We start from the raw sequence: 16552 nt of genomic DNA on the forward strand, positions 1-16552 counted from the left end.
GCCCCTTTTGTCAGGCTGCCACACGATGACCCCCGACTCTTCTGACGACTCGTAGCAGCAGGGATGGCCCCTTGAGGCTTCATCACCTGGGCTGTGTGAGGCTGGCTCATTTAATTACCGTTTTCATCTGGCAGCCTTCAACTGGTCCACGACTGGATGATGGTTATATTTATTGTTAAGATAATCTTATCTAGTGTCCTATTAATCATAAATTCCACGCAATCCGCGCATCTTCCTCTTGTCCGTCGGGTGGGTGGATTGGGAAGCCTCTCGTTACCGATGGAAAGTGAATTCCGTGGGTCACGCTGAATGACGGTGATGACAAGGCTCGATTATTGTGGCAAGGCTCGATATTTGCAACTCACTCCTCTACTTGACGTCTGGCAAAAAAAAAAAAAATTAGCAAGCTGCAGGGTGTACACAATTATTTGGCACGTGTCGTGACGGGTACTGCAAGATCCGACCGTGTCCGTCCAGTGCTCTCAGAGCTCTATTGGCTTCCGGGTGCCGAACGAACACAATGCAAGGTCGCACTCACTACAGACAACAAAGTGCTTGCCACAAATGAACCACAATACCTTGCTGATCTCGTCAAGGAGCATAAACCATCACATGAACTCCGGTCATCCTCACAGTAGCTATTAGTTGGTCATCGAACAAAGACGAGACGGTCACTGCATCGCACGCTTTCACATGCGCAGTTGCGGCCGTCTGGAACGTTCTTCCTTCCAATATTAGGAACTCGCTTGAGCTATGAACTTTTAAATAATCTCGATTGAAAACGAATTTCTTCCGTACTGCTTTTTGTGTTTAGTTTGTCGCCCTCCCACACCTCCAATTAGCACGGTTGACTACGTTTATCATACATATGTTCATTGTGGTATCCATCTAGTGCATCCCAACCTTCCTACGGTTAACAGGAGTGATCATCCCAGTTTCTGCGTCGACCAAGAGGGCTGTACTGTGCACTTGACGAGGGTGTTGGTTAGGTGTGCTGTGTGTGCAGTGTGTGCAGTGTGTGCTGTGGTGCTTTGTGTGCTGTGCATTCTGTGTGATGTGTGTGATGTGTGTGATGTGTGTGCTGTGTGTGCTGTGTGTGATGTGTGTGCTGTGTGTGCTGTGGTGCGTGCTCTCCTGCAGTCCTGGGGAAGATCCGCAGTGCAGTGGGAAGTGCGCGACTGCTCATGTGCCAAAAATTCCAGCAATTCCAGGGACTGTGCCATGAGAACCTGGTGAGTGCCAGGTCTCTACTGGAGGCCGTGGAAATGCCACGGCTAACGTGCCATGTTAAAAAAATGTGTGCAGTGTACGAGGCACACTATTTTTACTGTTTATTAATACGATTTTCATTTTACCAGGTAAGGCCCACTGAGTTATATAGCTATATTTGAGAAGCGACCTGGCCACAAATGATAGCTCAACAAAGTGGCTTATCGCGTGGAAATTTAAGCAGTCGAATGATCTAAACGCGTGATGTTGATTTTAAATGTGGAGGGAAAACCCGGAGGACCCGGAGAAAAATCCACGTGATCACGGGGAGAGAGACACGCAAACTCCAAATATACAGCAGCAGGCGTCAGGGTCTGGATCGAACCCACGACCTCCTGTATAACAGGCGAGGTAGTTAACGTCTCACTACCGTGGTGCTACAGGGCTGGATTGAGCTCCCCCACTCCAGCCTACCCCCCTCCAAAAAAAGATCCCCTCTCTAGCCTTACACACAGACTGTTGGGGCAAGTGCTGTTAGCGAGTGGCACCTACGAAGGCAAGAATGGCACACGAGGGGGTGGGTAGCCAGCACCACACCCGGCCGCCTTTGTCTCCCCAGTGATTATGTTTATACACCACACCAAGTACTCATTTGAGGCTGAGTCAATCTAGGAGAGGCCTATACTGGTTCAGATAATCGTCATTGGTGTTGGCCGTGAGCGCGAATCAAACTCGTGTCCACCGGGTTCGTAGCGCAGCGCGTTACACAGCGCGTTAACCGCTACACTACCGCTCTCCACACACATACAGAGACACACCAGGATGCATACTCGGTTCCAAACGATAAACAGTATTTTCTTAATGTGTGTTCATATGTATTATTTTGTTGGTGGATCTTTCAAGTTTTGGGTCTTGGACAAATGTCCCGTTTGCCTCCTAAAAGTATTGGGCGAGGGTGCGCAGGATGAACATGTGTCTCTACATCAATTGAACTTTCCAATATCTCAACGAACACCTGCCCATGTAACGGACACTTGTGAACATCACAGGGACTGCTCTATATTGAACACGTTCTCCAGATGACATCCAATGGATTCCTACCCCTTCTCCCCATAATTGATAAAACTTCTGAATCTGCTCTCTTTCGTTTACCATTGCTAAATAGGAATGACAAAATAAACACCTATTCCCAAAGGGTGAGTCGGAGGATTTTGAAGTGGGAATTAATTCCTGTAGGTGTCCAAGCAGGGAATGAGTAACACCACACTTTGGCATTTTTTGTGACTTTCGGATTGAGCGTGAGCATTTTCGCTAATTCCAAGCTAACGATGCAGTAAACGTATTTAATGCGCAATGTACTCTGCAGTAAGCAGCGTACACATTCTATGGGATCTTTTTTACAGTATCGAAATGACGAAAAATATATAAGAATAGGCTTCACCCCTTCTGGAATTAAAACCACCAGATGGCCCGGTGTAGGCCAATCAGTTTCGAAGTGAATGCATCTATTATCAGAGCAACTATTATCAGAGCATCTAATTTCAAAGCAACTATTATCAGAGCGTGTTTGTCCATAAGTACGTGTGGTTAATGCAGACTTGATTTCTTGCCAAAGGTATCTATTTGGTGTTTGAATATCTTGACACAACTTTTGTTTTATGAAAAATAATAATAGGTTTTTACCCTTTCTGGCAATACAAAAGGAGTTGTGTTAAGATATTCAAACACCAAACAGATACCTTTGGCAAGAAATCAAGTCTACATTAACCATACGTACTTGCGTTGAACATGCTCTGATAATACATGCATTGTCTTTGCAACTGATTGGCCTACACCAAAGACAGCCTTCTTTATGGATCTTGTTTTATCGCCAGAAAGGGTAAAGCATGTTCTTATATTTTTCATTAGCGTACACAGTTATTGTGCAATCTCACGCACAGAGCATTATTACCCTCGACTCATGGCCCTGTCGCACTGAGGCCGTGATAGGCCGCTGCTGCACTCAGCTTCTGCAGTCAGTGGCTGCTGCCTACTCGATGCGATTGTCCTGCGGCGTCGCTTTGTCCGTTTGCCGGTGTTTGGTGCCTGAGCTGCAACCGGTGCACCCAACGGCACCAGTATCGGATGCAGCAACAGCGACCGTTGGATTATGATCACAATGTGGAATTTGTAACCATTCCATCTCAAGCCGCTCTACAAAAAGCGTGGGAGCATCGCAGCTAGACCAGCGGGAATGTTCATTTATTTCACATTTTGAGGTAAAGAAAACTGAGTAGACAGAGAGGAGGTCTTGAGACTGCACTCGAACAGGGCAGGGAGCCAGCAGCATGGATGGCAGGGGGAGGAAGTTCCTTTGTGCTAGTGCCGGAAGAGATTGATCAGAGATAGGAGATGTATTCAGAAGAAATATACAGTAGATGTGATGAGAAGATAATACGAGTGAGAGTTAGGACACAGTGACGAGCCACTCGCCCACGCTGAGTGAGGAGCAGCTTAGCAGCATGGTTCATCTTGCACCTTTCCGAAAGATGGTTGGTAATACATCACCACAGCAAGTATCCGTCGCAACAATTTTACTGATTTTTTCTTTTACAGAACCCTACGGCAGACCCACATCCCACGTCGCAAGACCTGGCCGGCTTCTGGGACATGCTGCAGCTGGCCATTGAGGATGTTGGCATGAAATTCGGGGAACTACAGCAGCTGAAGGTCAACCAGTGGAAGGAAGCCGACGCGGAGGAAGTCCAGGTAGCCTCGCAGAACCACGTCTCTATGTCATGGCTCACCTGCTCAGACGCTGTCATTCCCTGCCAGCGTTTCACGTGTTGCCTTTTAAGTGGATGGTGGCTATAGCACCCACCTCTCTTCTCCATCCATGGAGGAAAGGTGCTTTAAAAAAAAAAGAAAGATGGAGAGCAAGAAGTGGCGATCAATGAAACTCGCTTCTTCTTATGCCAGGAAGATAGAATAGTGAAGATGCCATCCTTAAAAATGGCAATAAGCACACACACACGTGTAGAAAGGAAAACACATCTTTACAAAGTCTGTAGACATTTGTTTGCACGTTAACGCACATGACAGTGAACGCTTCTTCTCTATCCGCGAGGGCTACGTTCTCGAAAATGCTCACGGATGCAGAATTCCCGAGTGCAGGAACCCTCGTTTGCATTGGGGAAAAAATGGGGTTACATCCCTGGTACGAGTGAACACAGGTGGGGAAATGGTAAATGCTTGACAATGACTACGATAAATGAATAGTAATAAAAACAGATTTTTTTTTTTTAATAACGGATGAGAATGATTTGATGTCGATGGAGGTGATGGTGAAGAATTCAGGAGGATGACTCCGTGGCAGACGCAGACGATTGGTAAACAACTCCGCAGTTATAACTTCAGCACTGTGGAGGAGTGCACAACCCGCAAACACTTTCCCTGATTGCATTCGCGTTCTTTGTAACGCAGTCGACTCGTCAATACCAACGTGGATAGACGAGTCGACTGCGAGTCCCCTCGTGCAAAAGTTTAATACACAATGGCGAGTTCGGAGCAGGATGACTGCGAGACTGAGGACTTTGCGGGCAGCTGAAGCGGCGTTCAGTAGGAATTATACATTAGGAACATGGACAGTAGTAACATGTACAGTAAGGGGCATTCTGCGTGAACCTTCACGGTGTGGGTGGTCTGCAGGCACTAAGTGCAACTCGCGAATGCTAAAGTCCGGCGGGGTCGCGAATAAGGAACAGGTCTACATTTTGTAACTCGCGAATATGAAAAACTTTGCGAATCCAGAATTTGGCACGTGGTGAGGGCGTTTTTTTTTCTGCATCTATTTATTTATTTAGCTCAACGACGTCGAGATGCAAGGTTCGCCTGAAGTTGCACTTTGTCAACGCATCACAAGGACTGTCGAAAATAAATTTACGCGAGAGCGGAGGGGGTCACCTGTCAGCCCGCAACGTGGGGAGGGGAGGTGCTCTCCTCACACTTTGTTGATGAACTATTCAATGGGAGAGTGGCCCCAAGCTTCATGACCAAGTTCGTGTTGAAGTCGGGGAATCGCCCCGCTTCGAGAACCGGCAAAAACGTTAATCAAAAGGGGCATTGCCACAACCTTGAAGTCACACACGGCTCTTGGCGCTGACCATCGAACAAAGGTGGTCACCGCATCGCGCGCTTTCAGATGCGCTTCTTCGGCCGTCTGGAACGCTCTTCCCTCCGATGTCAGGGATCTACTGGGAGCTATGCACTTGTAAATCATCTACACTGAAACCCCATTTCTTCAGAACTGCTTTTTGTGTTTAGTTTGTTGACGGTTGGCTACATATAGTGTGAAAGAAGTTCAATGCACACACACGCGCACACACCGATGTACATCATACTATTTGCTCACCCCGATTTCTTGCCTGGACTAACGATTTTGCCGTTGCCCGTGTTCTACGGTGGCGGCGGCGGCGGTGGTGTCATCGTCGTGTCTTTTTTTGCTGCTGTCTTACAGGAGGAGCAGCAGCTGCCGCCCCCCATGTCGCGCAAGCCGAGCCGCGCGCGCTCCACCCTCTACCGCCAGAAGTCGGCCGAGGCGGCGGACCGGCAGCGCGTGGAGGCGCGCAAGCGGCTCCTGGCGGCCAAGAGGGCCGCATCGATGCGGCAGAACTCGGCCACGGAGAGCGCCGACAGCATCGAGATCTACATCCCCGAAGCACAAACTCGCCTCTGACTCGCACGACGGAGCTCTCCCACTCCTCCTCCCCTTCCTCGAGTTGGGGTGGGCTGCCATTTTTGTAATTGTATAGAGGGGTGCGCCGTTGCGTCGTGTGTACACAACAGCCTCCTCCTTTAACGCCGCCGCCGCGCGCGCACGCACGCACACGCAATGTGTACGGTACATGGAACAACAACAAAAAACGCTCCCGTTACGTGAATGTGATATCTGGTGGTGGGGGGTGCGTATGTCAGCCTAAAGCTATAAGGGCTACTGTTGTGTGCACACGCAGTACAGCCTTGGCCATTGAGCGTGCATTTTAAAAAGAGGGGCTGTCGATGAACGATGCTGCCCCGTGGCTGCCCGCGGTGTCGAGCGTCCGCGGTCCGGGAAAGTGACCCCCAGAGTTATCTGGCGAGCGGCGTTTGGGCTAGCGGCTACTCGCTCGCATCACGGGGCAATTCCCGAGTCGTGCATTCTCGTTACTTTTGGCGATTGACGCTAATGCCGCGGCCACCACGGGAGGAGGTGGGGGGGGGTGGTCCCGTCCCGTGTCACCTCTACGCGGCTTGCCAGCGGCGTGACTCTCACGTCCCGCTCAACGTGGGTGACGCATCCTCGAGGTCTCATTTCACGTTTTGCTCTTTTTTTTGTGTTGTGCATCGTTGTTGTCACTTTAAAAAAAAGCCACAATTCGTGCTTAACCCTGTTCCAATGAAGGACGAGCAAAGGGTTATCAATTGGAATCCTCACTTAACCCCTTCCCTATTATCAGGTATATACAGATGCCATCACTACAAGGCCCAAGCGCGGCTGTGGTTATAGCTTTGTTAACGTCCCCCTCACATTGCATCCACGCGTTTATATCGCAAACCCCCGATAAACCACGCAAGACACACTTCTTTCAATCGCACATTAAAATTGCATTTACAAATATATTTCTGTAACCGTCTATGTTCCTTATATATAGAACGCCTATACACAAAGTCTACCAATCACTTGCTTAATTTGTTGGGTAATAATGGTGTATAGTAATATATATAAAGTTTTAATATTCCGATGGTTAACTAATTATAATACGATGGTAAAGTAGTTTTTACTTTAATATCAGTTTGATAGGTCAAATATGGGCACTTAAATAAAAACATTTTCAGAGAAAGTACTGAATATGGTATTCGTGGACTGTCTGGTGTCTTCACGATGTGCCTGCGTTTTGTGTAGGTTGCCAGCCATTGGCACGTCTCAAATTGATTCCCAAATCGCTGTAAAGGTCGTTTCACCGATCGCCACTGCTGGCCGATTGCTTGCTCGGTGGCCTGGTGCATGGTTTGTAATCGAGTGTTTGAACGGTATTCCAATATTTATCCCTTAAAATAATGAAGGTAAACACATTCTATTTTATTATAAACTGAACTTTCATCGTTAAAGATGTATCCCTGCACATGTATTCAGTGGCAACTAAAGACCGTATTCCTTACCTGTCTACTCTAAGTCAATGGCATCTCATTAATGTGGGTTTCTGAAACGTCAACAAAAAATCACCGTCGCAGAGGAAAATTGCGAACATCCACGGGGGCGCGAGCTTCCACGCTCGATCCGTCCTGCGCATCAAGCAGCCCCCACGCACGGATGTCGCTAGCGCAGTCAGACCAGCAGATTTACTATTTTACTGAACGGTGAATAAAACAAAAACCCGTGGCTGGAGGAGCGCCGCGTGTGCTCGCATGTGTGGATGAGGTGGCGTGGGTGGGGTGGGTGAGGTGGGGTGGATGAAGTGAGGTGGGGTGAGGTGGATAAGGTGGATGAGTTGGGGTGGGGTGGCTGAAGTGAGGTTGGGTGTTTGAGGTGGGGTGGGGTGGGGTGGGTGAGATGAGGTGGGTGAGGTGGGTGGGGTGGGGTGGGTGAAGTGGGGTGGAGTGGATGAGGTGAGGTGGGGTGGGTGAGGTGGGCTGGGTGAGGTGGGTGAAGTGGGGTGGGGTGGATGAGGTGAGGTGGGGTGAGGTGGGTGAGGTAGGGTGGGGTGGGTGAGTTTATGTGGATGAGGTGAGGTGGGGTGGGTGAGGTGAGGGTCCGGCAAAAACAACTCCCTACCTCCTTGTGGTGCCAGACGGCAACGTTGTGGTGAGCAGTGCCGTGGGAGGAGGGACAATTTAAATTGGCCTGTCCCTTCATGGCGTTTGTAACCACCACAGTGACTAAATGGGGGCTCTGGATGGGTGCGAGGGGCTGGTAACCCCTCCACCTTCAATTAACTACCACTAAACTATGAGGTAAAACATGTATTAAGCTTTTGCCGGTGGCCCTGGGGGGACAGGCGTCTATGACGTCTCCTCGCCAAACCCTATTTGACAGAGCCAGGAGACTGAATCCGAACCCTCAGGGCTCCTCCAGAAACAACAAAAAGCCACGATGGATGGCCACGTGGAATGTTCGAACGCTCACTGCGGAGGAGAGGCTGCCACTCCTCTGTCGGCAGCTAGACCGGTCCTGCCTGGATCTCTGTGGTATTCAGGAGGTCCGGTGGACCGACTCTGGCTCCTGCCACCATGAGGGGTGGACAGTCCTCTACTCGGGGCAGGCGACTGCCAAACAATAGGGAGTGGCTCTTCTTCTGAACAAAATAATGCAGGGGGATGTGGGAGCATGGCGGTGAGGTGTGGGAAGCTGTAAACCCCAGGCAACTTTAGGCTCGCCTTCCCATCAACCAGAGGCGAGGAGTGGTGGTCGTGGTTACATATGCCCTCACTGAAGACGAACATACGTGGAGGGATGCAGGCAAGGCCGATAAGTCAGATGCCTTCTATGACCTGTCACAGGTGCTGGCGAAAGTGGACCCTCGGGATAGAGTCATCTTGTTGGGTGACTTCAATACCCAAGTTGGTCATGATGCTGGCACCTGGTCTGGAGTGATTGGAAGACATGGGCCAAATCAGCTCAATAACAAGGGTACGAGCCTGCTAGTGTTTTTGTGCAGCCCAATACGCTGTTCCGTCATTGGTGCATTCACACAACATCATGGATGCATGCCAGGTCCAAGCAAGAAAATCTGCTGGACTACATAGTGACGGAACAGCGGATGCGGGCCCATGTCCTTGACACCAGGACTTAGCGTGGAGCTGATCTGTCCACTGACCATCGACTTGTCATCTGTAAGATGCGCCTGCCATTCTTCCACTCCGGTGGTGTGTGTACTCCCAGGACCCCATTCAAACCCATAGTGGCATGGTCTTCAGCTAGCTGATGAAAGTTACAAGCGAAAATTTCATCATCGCTTGCGGCAGGGGTTGCCATCATCCCCCACTCCTCCTGATGTCGAGGGGAAATGGGCGAGGTTTAGGACTGTGGCTCATGCAGCTGCAATGGCTGCTTTTGGTACACAGTCCAGACCCCCTCAGAGACCGTGGCTGACAGAGGAGGTGTTCAGGCTGGCTGAGAAAAAACGACAGGCCCACTTTCATCGTCTACACATCCCACGTCGTAGGTTCGGAGAGCCGTGAGGTGCTGTAAGGATGGTTGGTGGTCGCGGGTTGCTGAGGAGATGGAGTCTGCCTCAATGGCCCGTGATTACAAATCGCTCTTTAATTCCATCAAAAAAGTAACCTGCAGCGCCACACCTATTACCATCATTAGCGGAAATAATGGTGATCCAATCTCCGACACTCAGGAACAGGTTTTCAGATTTGCTGAGCATTTCTGTGAGGTTCTGGGGTAGGGGAAATCCCTCAGCCTGGAAAACATCGTGGGACAAAGTGGGGATGACCCTGCTGAGGCTGTCTTGCCTCAAATATTGGAAGAAGTCACCCCCTGTGAGTGGCTGAGTGAGGTGCCATCTGTTGAGGAAGTACTGAAGGCGATCCAGAGCCTAAGACCAGGAAAGGCACCGGGCAGAGATGATCTCCCAAGCGAAATGCTGAGGGAGGGTGGCGTTTGTGCACAGATTGCCCTATATGACATCATAACAACATATTCTTTGGGTCTTTCGATAAAGTAACGAAGATAGGTTCAAAGAAAATAACGAAAAACTACGACGTTTCCATCACAACACAAGCGGTCGTCATCATGATAATCGCAACACAAGCGGTCGTTATCGTGATGATCGCAACACAAGCGGTCGACATCATCGTGCTGACGACCGCTTGTATTGTGAACGAAACGTCGTAGTTTTTTTATATTCTTAGCTCTTTCGGTAAAGTCACGTTGAAGGGAAACAATACAATAATAAAACAATAAAAATTCTCACGACGTTTCGACCATAACACAAACGGTCATCATCAGGTGTGAAAACCAACGGCAAGAAACATTTGAAAGAAGTCGTAGTTTTTTGTTATTTTCTTTGAACCTATCTAAGTGACTTTACTGAAAGCTTTAAGTCAAGATCATAACAACAGTCGGGATCACTGGACGGGTTCCGCGGGATTGGAAGGATGCCCTGGTGGTCCCCCTCTTTAATAAAGGGGACTGCACAGACTGTAACAACTACAGGGGCATCTCACTCCTCACTGTGCTGGGAAAGGTTTTGGCAAGTATTATTCAACACCGCCTTGCCAGGCACGCTGAGGAGAGGCTTGCAGAGCTCAATGTCGTTTCAGGAAAGGGCAGTCCTGCACAGATGCCATATTTTCTGTCCGTCTGCTATAGCAGAGGTGCAGGGAATTCCAACAAGATCTACATCTCTGCTTTATTGACCTGGTCAAGGCCTATGAGACCTGGGCTCTGGGTTGTTCTTCGTGCTTTTGGAATCCCTGACTCTCTGCTCATGATCATTAAGGACCTTCAGGATGGTGAGCGTGCCGGGTAAAACTACGTGGACGGAAGTCAGAGCCATACCCTGTTCACTTTGGGGTGCGACAGGGATGTCCTCTGGCTCCCACATTATTTAACATCTATTTTGACCACGTAGTTTGTGAAGCCTTCAATAGCTATACTGGAGGAATTTCCATCTGGTACAGATACAATGGGAGGCTGATCGATGCCCAGGTGCGATCAAGTAATGGCTTCCCTATTGCTCAACCATGTTATGTATCTTAACTTAAATCTTTTGTGACCAGGAATTCATATTCTTGGTTCTTGTGGTAAAGTCACATAGATAGGTTCAAGTAAAATAACAAAAATAACAAAAAACTACGACATTTCCATTGCAACACAAGCAATCGTCATCAGAAGAAAAAATAGCGGGAAAGCTGCTGAGGCAGGCTGTTTTTAAGGTTTGAAATGGGTGTAGCCAATGCTTTCATGAAAAAATTTGAGACAAATGCCATCCAGGCATCCACTCTACGTCCGTCCTTGTGGAAGAGGTACATAGATGACACGTTTGTCATCTGGCCACATGGCTGACCACATCAATTCCATACACCCAGCCATCAAATTCACCATGGAGGTGGAAAAGGATGGCAAGTTACCATTCCTGGATGTTTTAATTGAAAAGAGACCAGATAGCTCAATGGGACACTCTGTCTACAGGAAAACCACCCATACAGATGCCTACCTAAAAGCTGACTCCCACCACCATCCATCCCAGAATAATTCCCTCATCAAAACTCTACATAGAGCTCGATGTATTTCCGACCGTCATCACCTCGCCAGTGAACTGGAACACGTACACCAAGCTCTCAAGATGAATGGATATTCAGACCACACAATCCGTAAAGCTATCACCCCAACCGTTGGGAAAGTAACATCTGAGGACCCAATCAAACCCATCACCTTGCATTACATAGCAAGGGTCACTACAAATATTTCCAAAAGCATGAGCTTACAAAAGATCCAGGTTCGATTTAACACGGTATGTAAAATTCGTGATCTGATCCCATCTGTGAAGGATGTGATCACTGACATGCAATACCCCGTCGTCTACAAACTACGCTGTGTCTGCGGCAGTAGTTACATTTGGGATACTAAGCGATATGTCTCTGACTGTGTTCGTGAACATAAGGCATGGTAGGACTATCCACTATGCAACAATTTCCTTTGACTAAAGCACTGCTGAATAAACCACTCACACTACAATTGCACATGTTATCACTTTTTAAATGATTCGAATTGTTTGTACAATGAAATTACAATGTTTGAAGTGGGCGCACTTTGTTTACCGGTGACGGGAGAGCTGGGGGGAGAGAGGTGGGGGGTTGGGGGCGAGACAATGGCGTTATTGTAGTACCGCTATTGTCTGCGCAGTGTGCACTCTACCAGTGCTAAAACTGTACTTACTTATCTATCAGTTATGTATTACTTATTTATTGGATATTTACTTTTGTTACTTATTTACTGTTTTAAGTTCACTCGTTTCCGGTTAGTTTGTTTTCTTTGTGCACATTATGATTTTAATTTTAATAATTGATAGTGGAATGTATTACAAATGTAAACTTAATATTAATATGATGGAATTAAGCTGCGGTAACGACGTTAAATATATGAATGCAAGCTTAAAGGACACGACCTGGGCTTGGCTGTCTTCACTCCAACGCTGTCCTCTGTACAGTCTGGTCCCTTCACCTGATGAAGGTCACTTGTGTTGTGGCCGAAACTTCGTGATTTTATATTCTTAGCTCTTTCGGTAAAGTCACGTTGAAGGGAAACAATAAAATAATAAAATATAGATAAAACAATAAAAAATAAAAATTGTCACGACGAATCGACCATAACACAAACGGTCATCATCAGGTGTGAAAACCAATGGCTTTTGTTGTTTTATTTTTTACCTACGTGACTTTACCGAATAGAACCAAAGAGTATGGATCCTTGCAGTCATGAAAGCTTTAAATCTAGAAATATCTGAAATTTGTTTTACACGAAACAATATTTTTTGCGGGGTATATGCATCTTAGGGTTATATGCGGGAAAATACAGTAGTTATTTTGGACTCTCTGGTTTATATTAACAGGTTAAATGTCTCACACTAACACAGCCACCGTCGCTCGTGTCCGCGATGTGGCGGTGGCTCTGCGATCTTATATTGACATGCTAATCTCTCACAACATAATGGCCACCTCCGTGCCTTTGGCGTCATGGAGGTAGGTCTCCGACCTTACATTTACATGCAAATTTCTCACTTTAACATCACTAGCCCCACCCACTTCGCTTATGTCCCTTGGGTTACACCCATTTTAAACCTTTAAAAATCCTGCCTTGGCAGCTTTCCCGCTATTTTTTCTCCTGATGACGATTGCTTGTGTTGCTATCGAAACGTCGTAGTATTTTGTTATTTTGTTATTTTATTTGAACCTAACTACGTGACTTTGCCAAAAGAACCAAGAACATGTTATGTATGTCGATGATCTGGTAATTGCTGCTTACTCAGAAGAGTGAGCAGCAGTTGGAGGTGCTGCTGCTGAACCTGGAGTTGGGGACTTACCATCAACCCCACCAAAACTAAGCACCTGCCTGGGTATTTTGTACCATCAGACACTCTACCCCCACAACTCCCAATTGGTGATAGGGAAGTTGTGGAGAGAGTGGCGAGTTTCCCATACCTGGGCAGTGTGCTCATGACCGGATCAGGTTTGACAGCAGAGGTCTCCGAATCAGTCGAGCGACATTATCTTTTCATCTGTTGCGTAACGCTGTGTGTAAGCTACCTGGTCTGTTGCTCCGCACGAAGCTTCAGGTCTTCTCGGCCACAGTCATTCCCTCCATTCTCTATGCTTGTGAAACGTGGACCCACCTAATGGAACATCTTCGCTGGTTAGAAACATTTAGGCTGGCCTGCCTACGATCCATCCTGGGTTTAACCAGGCTGGATTAAATCCCATCGGTGAGCTCCTCCGACAGGCAAGGCTGCCTTGGCTGGGTCATGTAGCCCGCATGCCCAAACAGCTTTTGTTCGGCCAGATAGAGAAGGCTAAATGGGCGCGGCACGGGCTAGAGAAGATATGGAGTGATGTGGTACAGGAGGATGTGGAGCTGAGTGGACTTGCCGATGACTGGTACCAGCGGTGTCAAGATCGGCCACTGTGGAGGAGGCTCGTGAAGGATGCTACTGGGCAGTTGGAGGCAGTCGCCCTCCAACAACAACGGAGAGCGGAGGAGCGACGCTCACAACAACGAGTGGCGCGCCGGGTGGATAAAGCACAGCAAGTTGCCACAGTAGGGGGCACAGGTGGTGCATCAGCCAGTCATCTCAGTCATCTCAGTCATTCGACCCGTGGCACCTGGGTCTGCCCCGTAACCTCCTGCCAGCGGGTGTTCGACACTTCACGTGGCCGCAACGTGCACATAGCCTGGCACAAGCGTCGTGGTGACGTCACCACCACTTACTGGCGAATGACGATTGTTGTGGGGTGGGTGAGGTGAGTGAGGTGGGTGTGTTCTGCCAGCGCGGTCAGTGAGAATCCGGCGTCGGTAATAGAGGGAGCCACGCGGTCCCGCCGAGCCCTGCGCCATCCCCTCGCTCCCCGGGCACCTCTGGAGAGTGGCCAACGTGGAGACGACTCCTCTACCCTACCGTAATTATACCACACTGGCCAGACGTTCAACCGCAACCACGATCTGCCGGTCGACTAGCTACGGTTGTACCCATTTACACTGCATGTACAATGTATGCATTGTTGAGATTCTCTTGCACCGCACATAGCCAACCGTGCTCATCGGAGGTGCGGGGGACAACCAAACGAAACAGGAAAAAAGAAGTTCTAAAAAAACGAGTTTTCAATCTATAGATTTAACAAGCGCACGGACCAGAGGCGGGATGATATAAGAAAGTTGACTGGCGCGACGGGAGGTTGAACCGGTGACCTCTGGTTCACAACTCCCCGTTGCGTTAAAAAGTGCGGTCCCAAAGTAAGGTCGGCGAGCATGAGCACTGCGATTCGCCCTGCGTCGTGCTCCTGCGAGGTCCGTGACTACGCGGGGTTTGGGACGCTTCACTGCTGCGCAAAACTGCTCCTTGGCCGCTCCTCGACTGCTCTTTGGCCGCTCCTTGGCCACTCCTTGGCTGCTCTTTGCCTGCTCCTTGGCTGCATTTTGGCCGCTCATCGTCTACTCTTTGCCTACACTTTGGCTGCTCCTTGGCTACTCCTTGGCTGCTCCATGGTCGCTCCTTGTCTGCTCTTTGGCCAGTCCTTTGCTGCTCTTTGGCTGTTCCTTGGCTGCTCGTTGGCTGCTCGTTGGCTGCTCCTTGGCTGCTCGTCACTCCACGGAGCGCGTGGGGTGGTGCAGACCTTGACTGGGGGCTTTGCTCATCACACGGCAGCAGTAGCAGCAGCAGCAGGAGGGTTGAGGCCACGTCCCATTCTCTAAATTCCCAACGTAATTTGCGACTTGCACATCACCCACCACACAGTGCGCGCGTTTTCTCAGTAGAGTGCATTTGGCGTATTTTGAAGAAGTCGCCCTGTGGCTCAATGGGTGTCCCGTAAGTTCACGCTTGGTTTGGGCCGCGTTGATGATCTGTGTCAAAACCCTCAACCACCCCGAGGTAACCAAAACAAATACATTGCCGCACCAATTGTGAATGTTTCAGCTCCCCGGCAAAGTCGAAGGGCCAATTCCCACAACTAAATCTTATGGGGCTGGATTACGACGTTTCGTTTAGGACTGCATCAGAACTCGTCAGGACGAGAGTCATCGCGAAGTCAGAATAACAACGCAGGAAGTGAGAGAGGCGTGCTGCTTAGTTGGCTCACTCGGAGCCTCGCTGTGCCAAGATCTCGGGTGGTCAGTTGCCAGTCTTGTGGAGACTGGCACCGTCGCTGGAATACGGAGGCGGTGCGGCCCACGGTCACGATAGTGCCCAGCCCAGCACACGCCGCGTGATTGGGCGTGGTGATTTGCGTTTTACTGCCGTTCACACCTCTGGGTTGGGGGGAGGCAGCTTAATGGGGCACCCCCCACCCACTCGCGCCGATTAGAATCGTTGCTTTGTGCCTGCGTGGCCGAGCGCGGCATCTGCGCACGCCCAGGGTGGGACGTGCCCCCACCCCCCTTGCCCGCACATCCGAGGAGCGTGCGCCGGTAACGGCCGTCCCATTCCCTGCACGCGTCGCAAGTTCCGACACGTCTGCCTGGTGCTCGCCGAGCTCCATTGTGCTTCCGGTTGCCGAACGATTTGCATTATAGGGTCGCGCTCATTATACACAACAGAGTGCTTGCCACAGATGAACTCCAATCCCTGGCTGATCTCGTCAAGGAGCTTAAACCATCACGCGAACTACGATTAACCTCGCAGCAACAGATGTTGGCTGACCATCGAACAAAGACGGCAGTCACCACGTCGCGCGCTTTCAGATGCGCTTCTGCGGCCGTCTGGAACGCTCTTCCGATATTCGGAAGCCACTGGAGCTATGCACTTTTAAATCCACTCGATTGAAAACACATTTCTTGAGAACTGCTTTTTGTGTTTTAGTTTGTTGTGCTTCCCCCGCACCTCCGATTAGCACGGTTGGCTACGTACGGTGCGAAAGAGGTTCAACATGCACACAGCACATGCATACTGGCAGTCACTGGATGGCACTACTGGTATTTACCTCCTTTGCCGTGCACACTGCCACCGCAGGACCGTGACAGACGGCAGCGCATTGACGAGGCTTTCATCTGGCAGTGGATGGAGCATGGCTGATGCCGCTGATGATGACGTTCAACAATATGCCAAGTCAGAAACAGACGAAGTGGATTTTAGTCTTTATTTTGTTTGTTCCCGAGTGATTCTAG

General features: G+C 49.3%; 1 protein-coding gene across 1 annotated transcript in view; it reads left to right on the top strand.

The window, feature by feature from the left end:
- The window catches only part of LOC116946527 (disks large-associated protein 2-like), a 69265-nt gene extending 61652 nt beyond the window's left edge, over positions 1-7613 (top strand). The window contains exons 11-13 of the mRNA XM_076070134.1: positions 1141-1232; positions 3805-3957; positions 5705-7613. Coding sequence (XP_075926249.1) covers positions 1141-1232; positions 3805-3957; positions 5705-5923 — 464 coding nt within the window. The 3' untranslated portion in view covers positions 5924-7613. The remainder of the gene's footprint in view (positions 1-1140; positions 1233-3804; positions 3958-5704) is intronic.
- The last annotated feature ends 8939 nt before the right edge of the window (positions 7614-16552 follow it).

Source organism: Petromyzon marinus, chromosome 27 (assembly GCF_048934315.1).
Source record: "Petromyzon marinus isolate PM22_M1 ecotype Great Lakes invasive population chromosome 27, UKy_Petmar_22M1.pri1.0, whole genome shotgun sequence".
NCBI classification, from domain to species: Eukaryota; Metazoa; Chordata; class Hyperoartia; order Petromyzontiformes; family Petromyzontidae; genus Petromyzon; species Petromyzon marinus.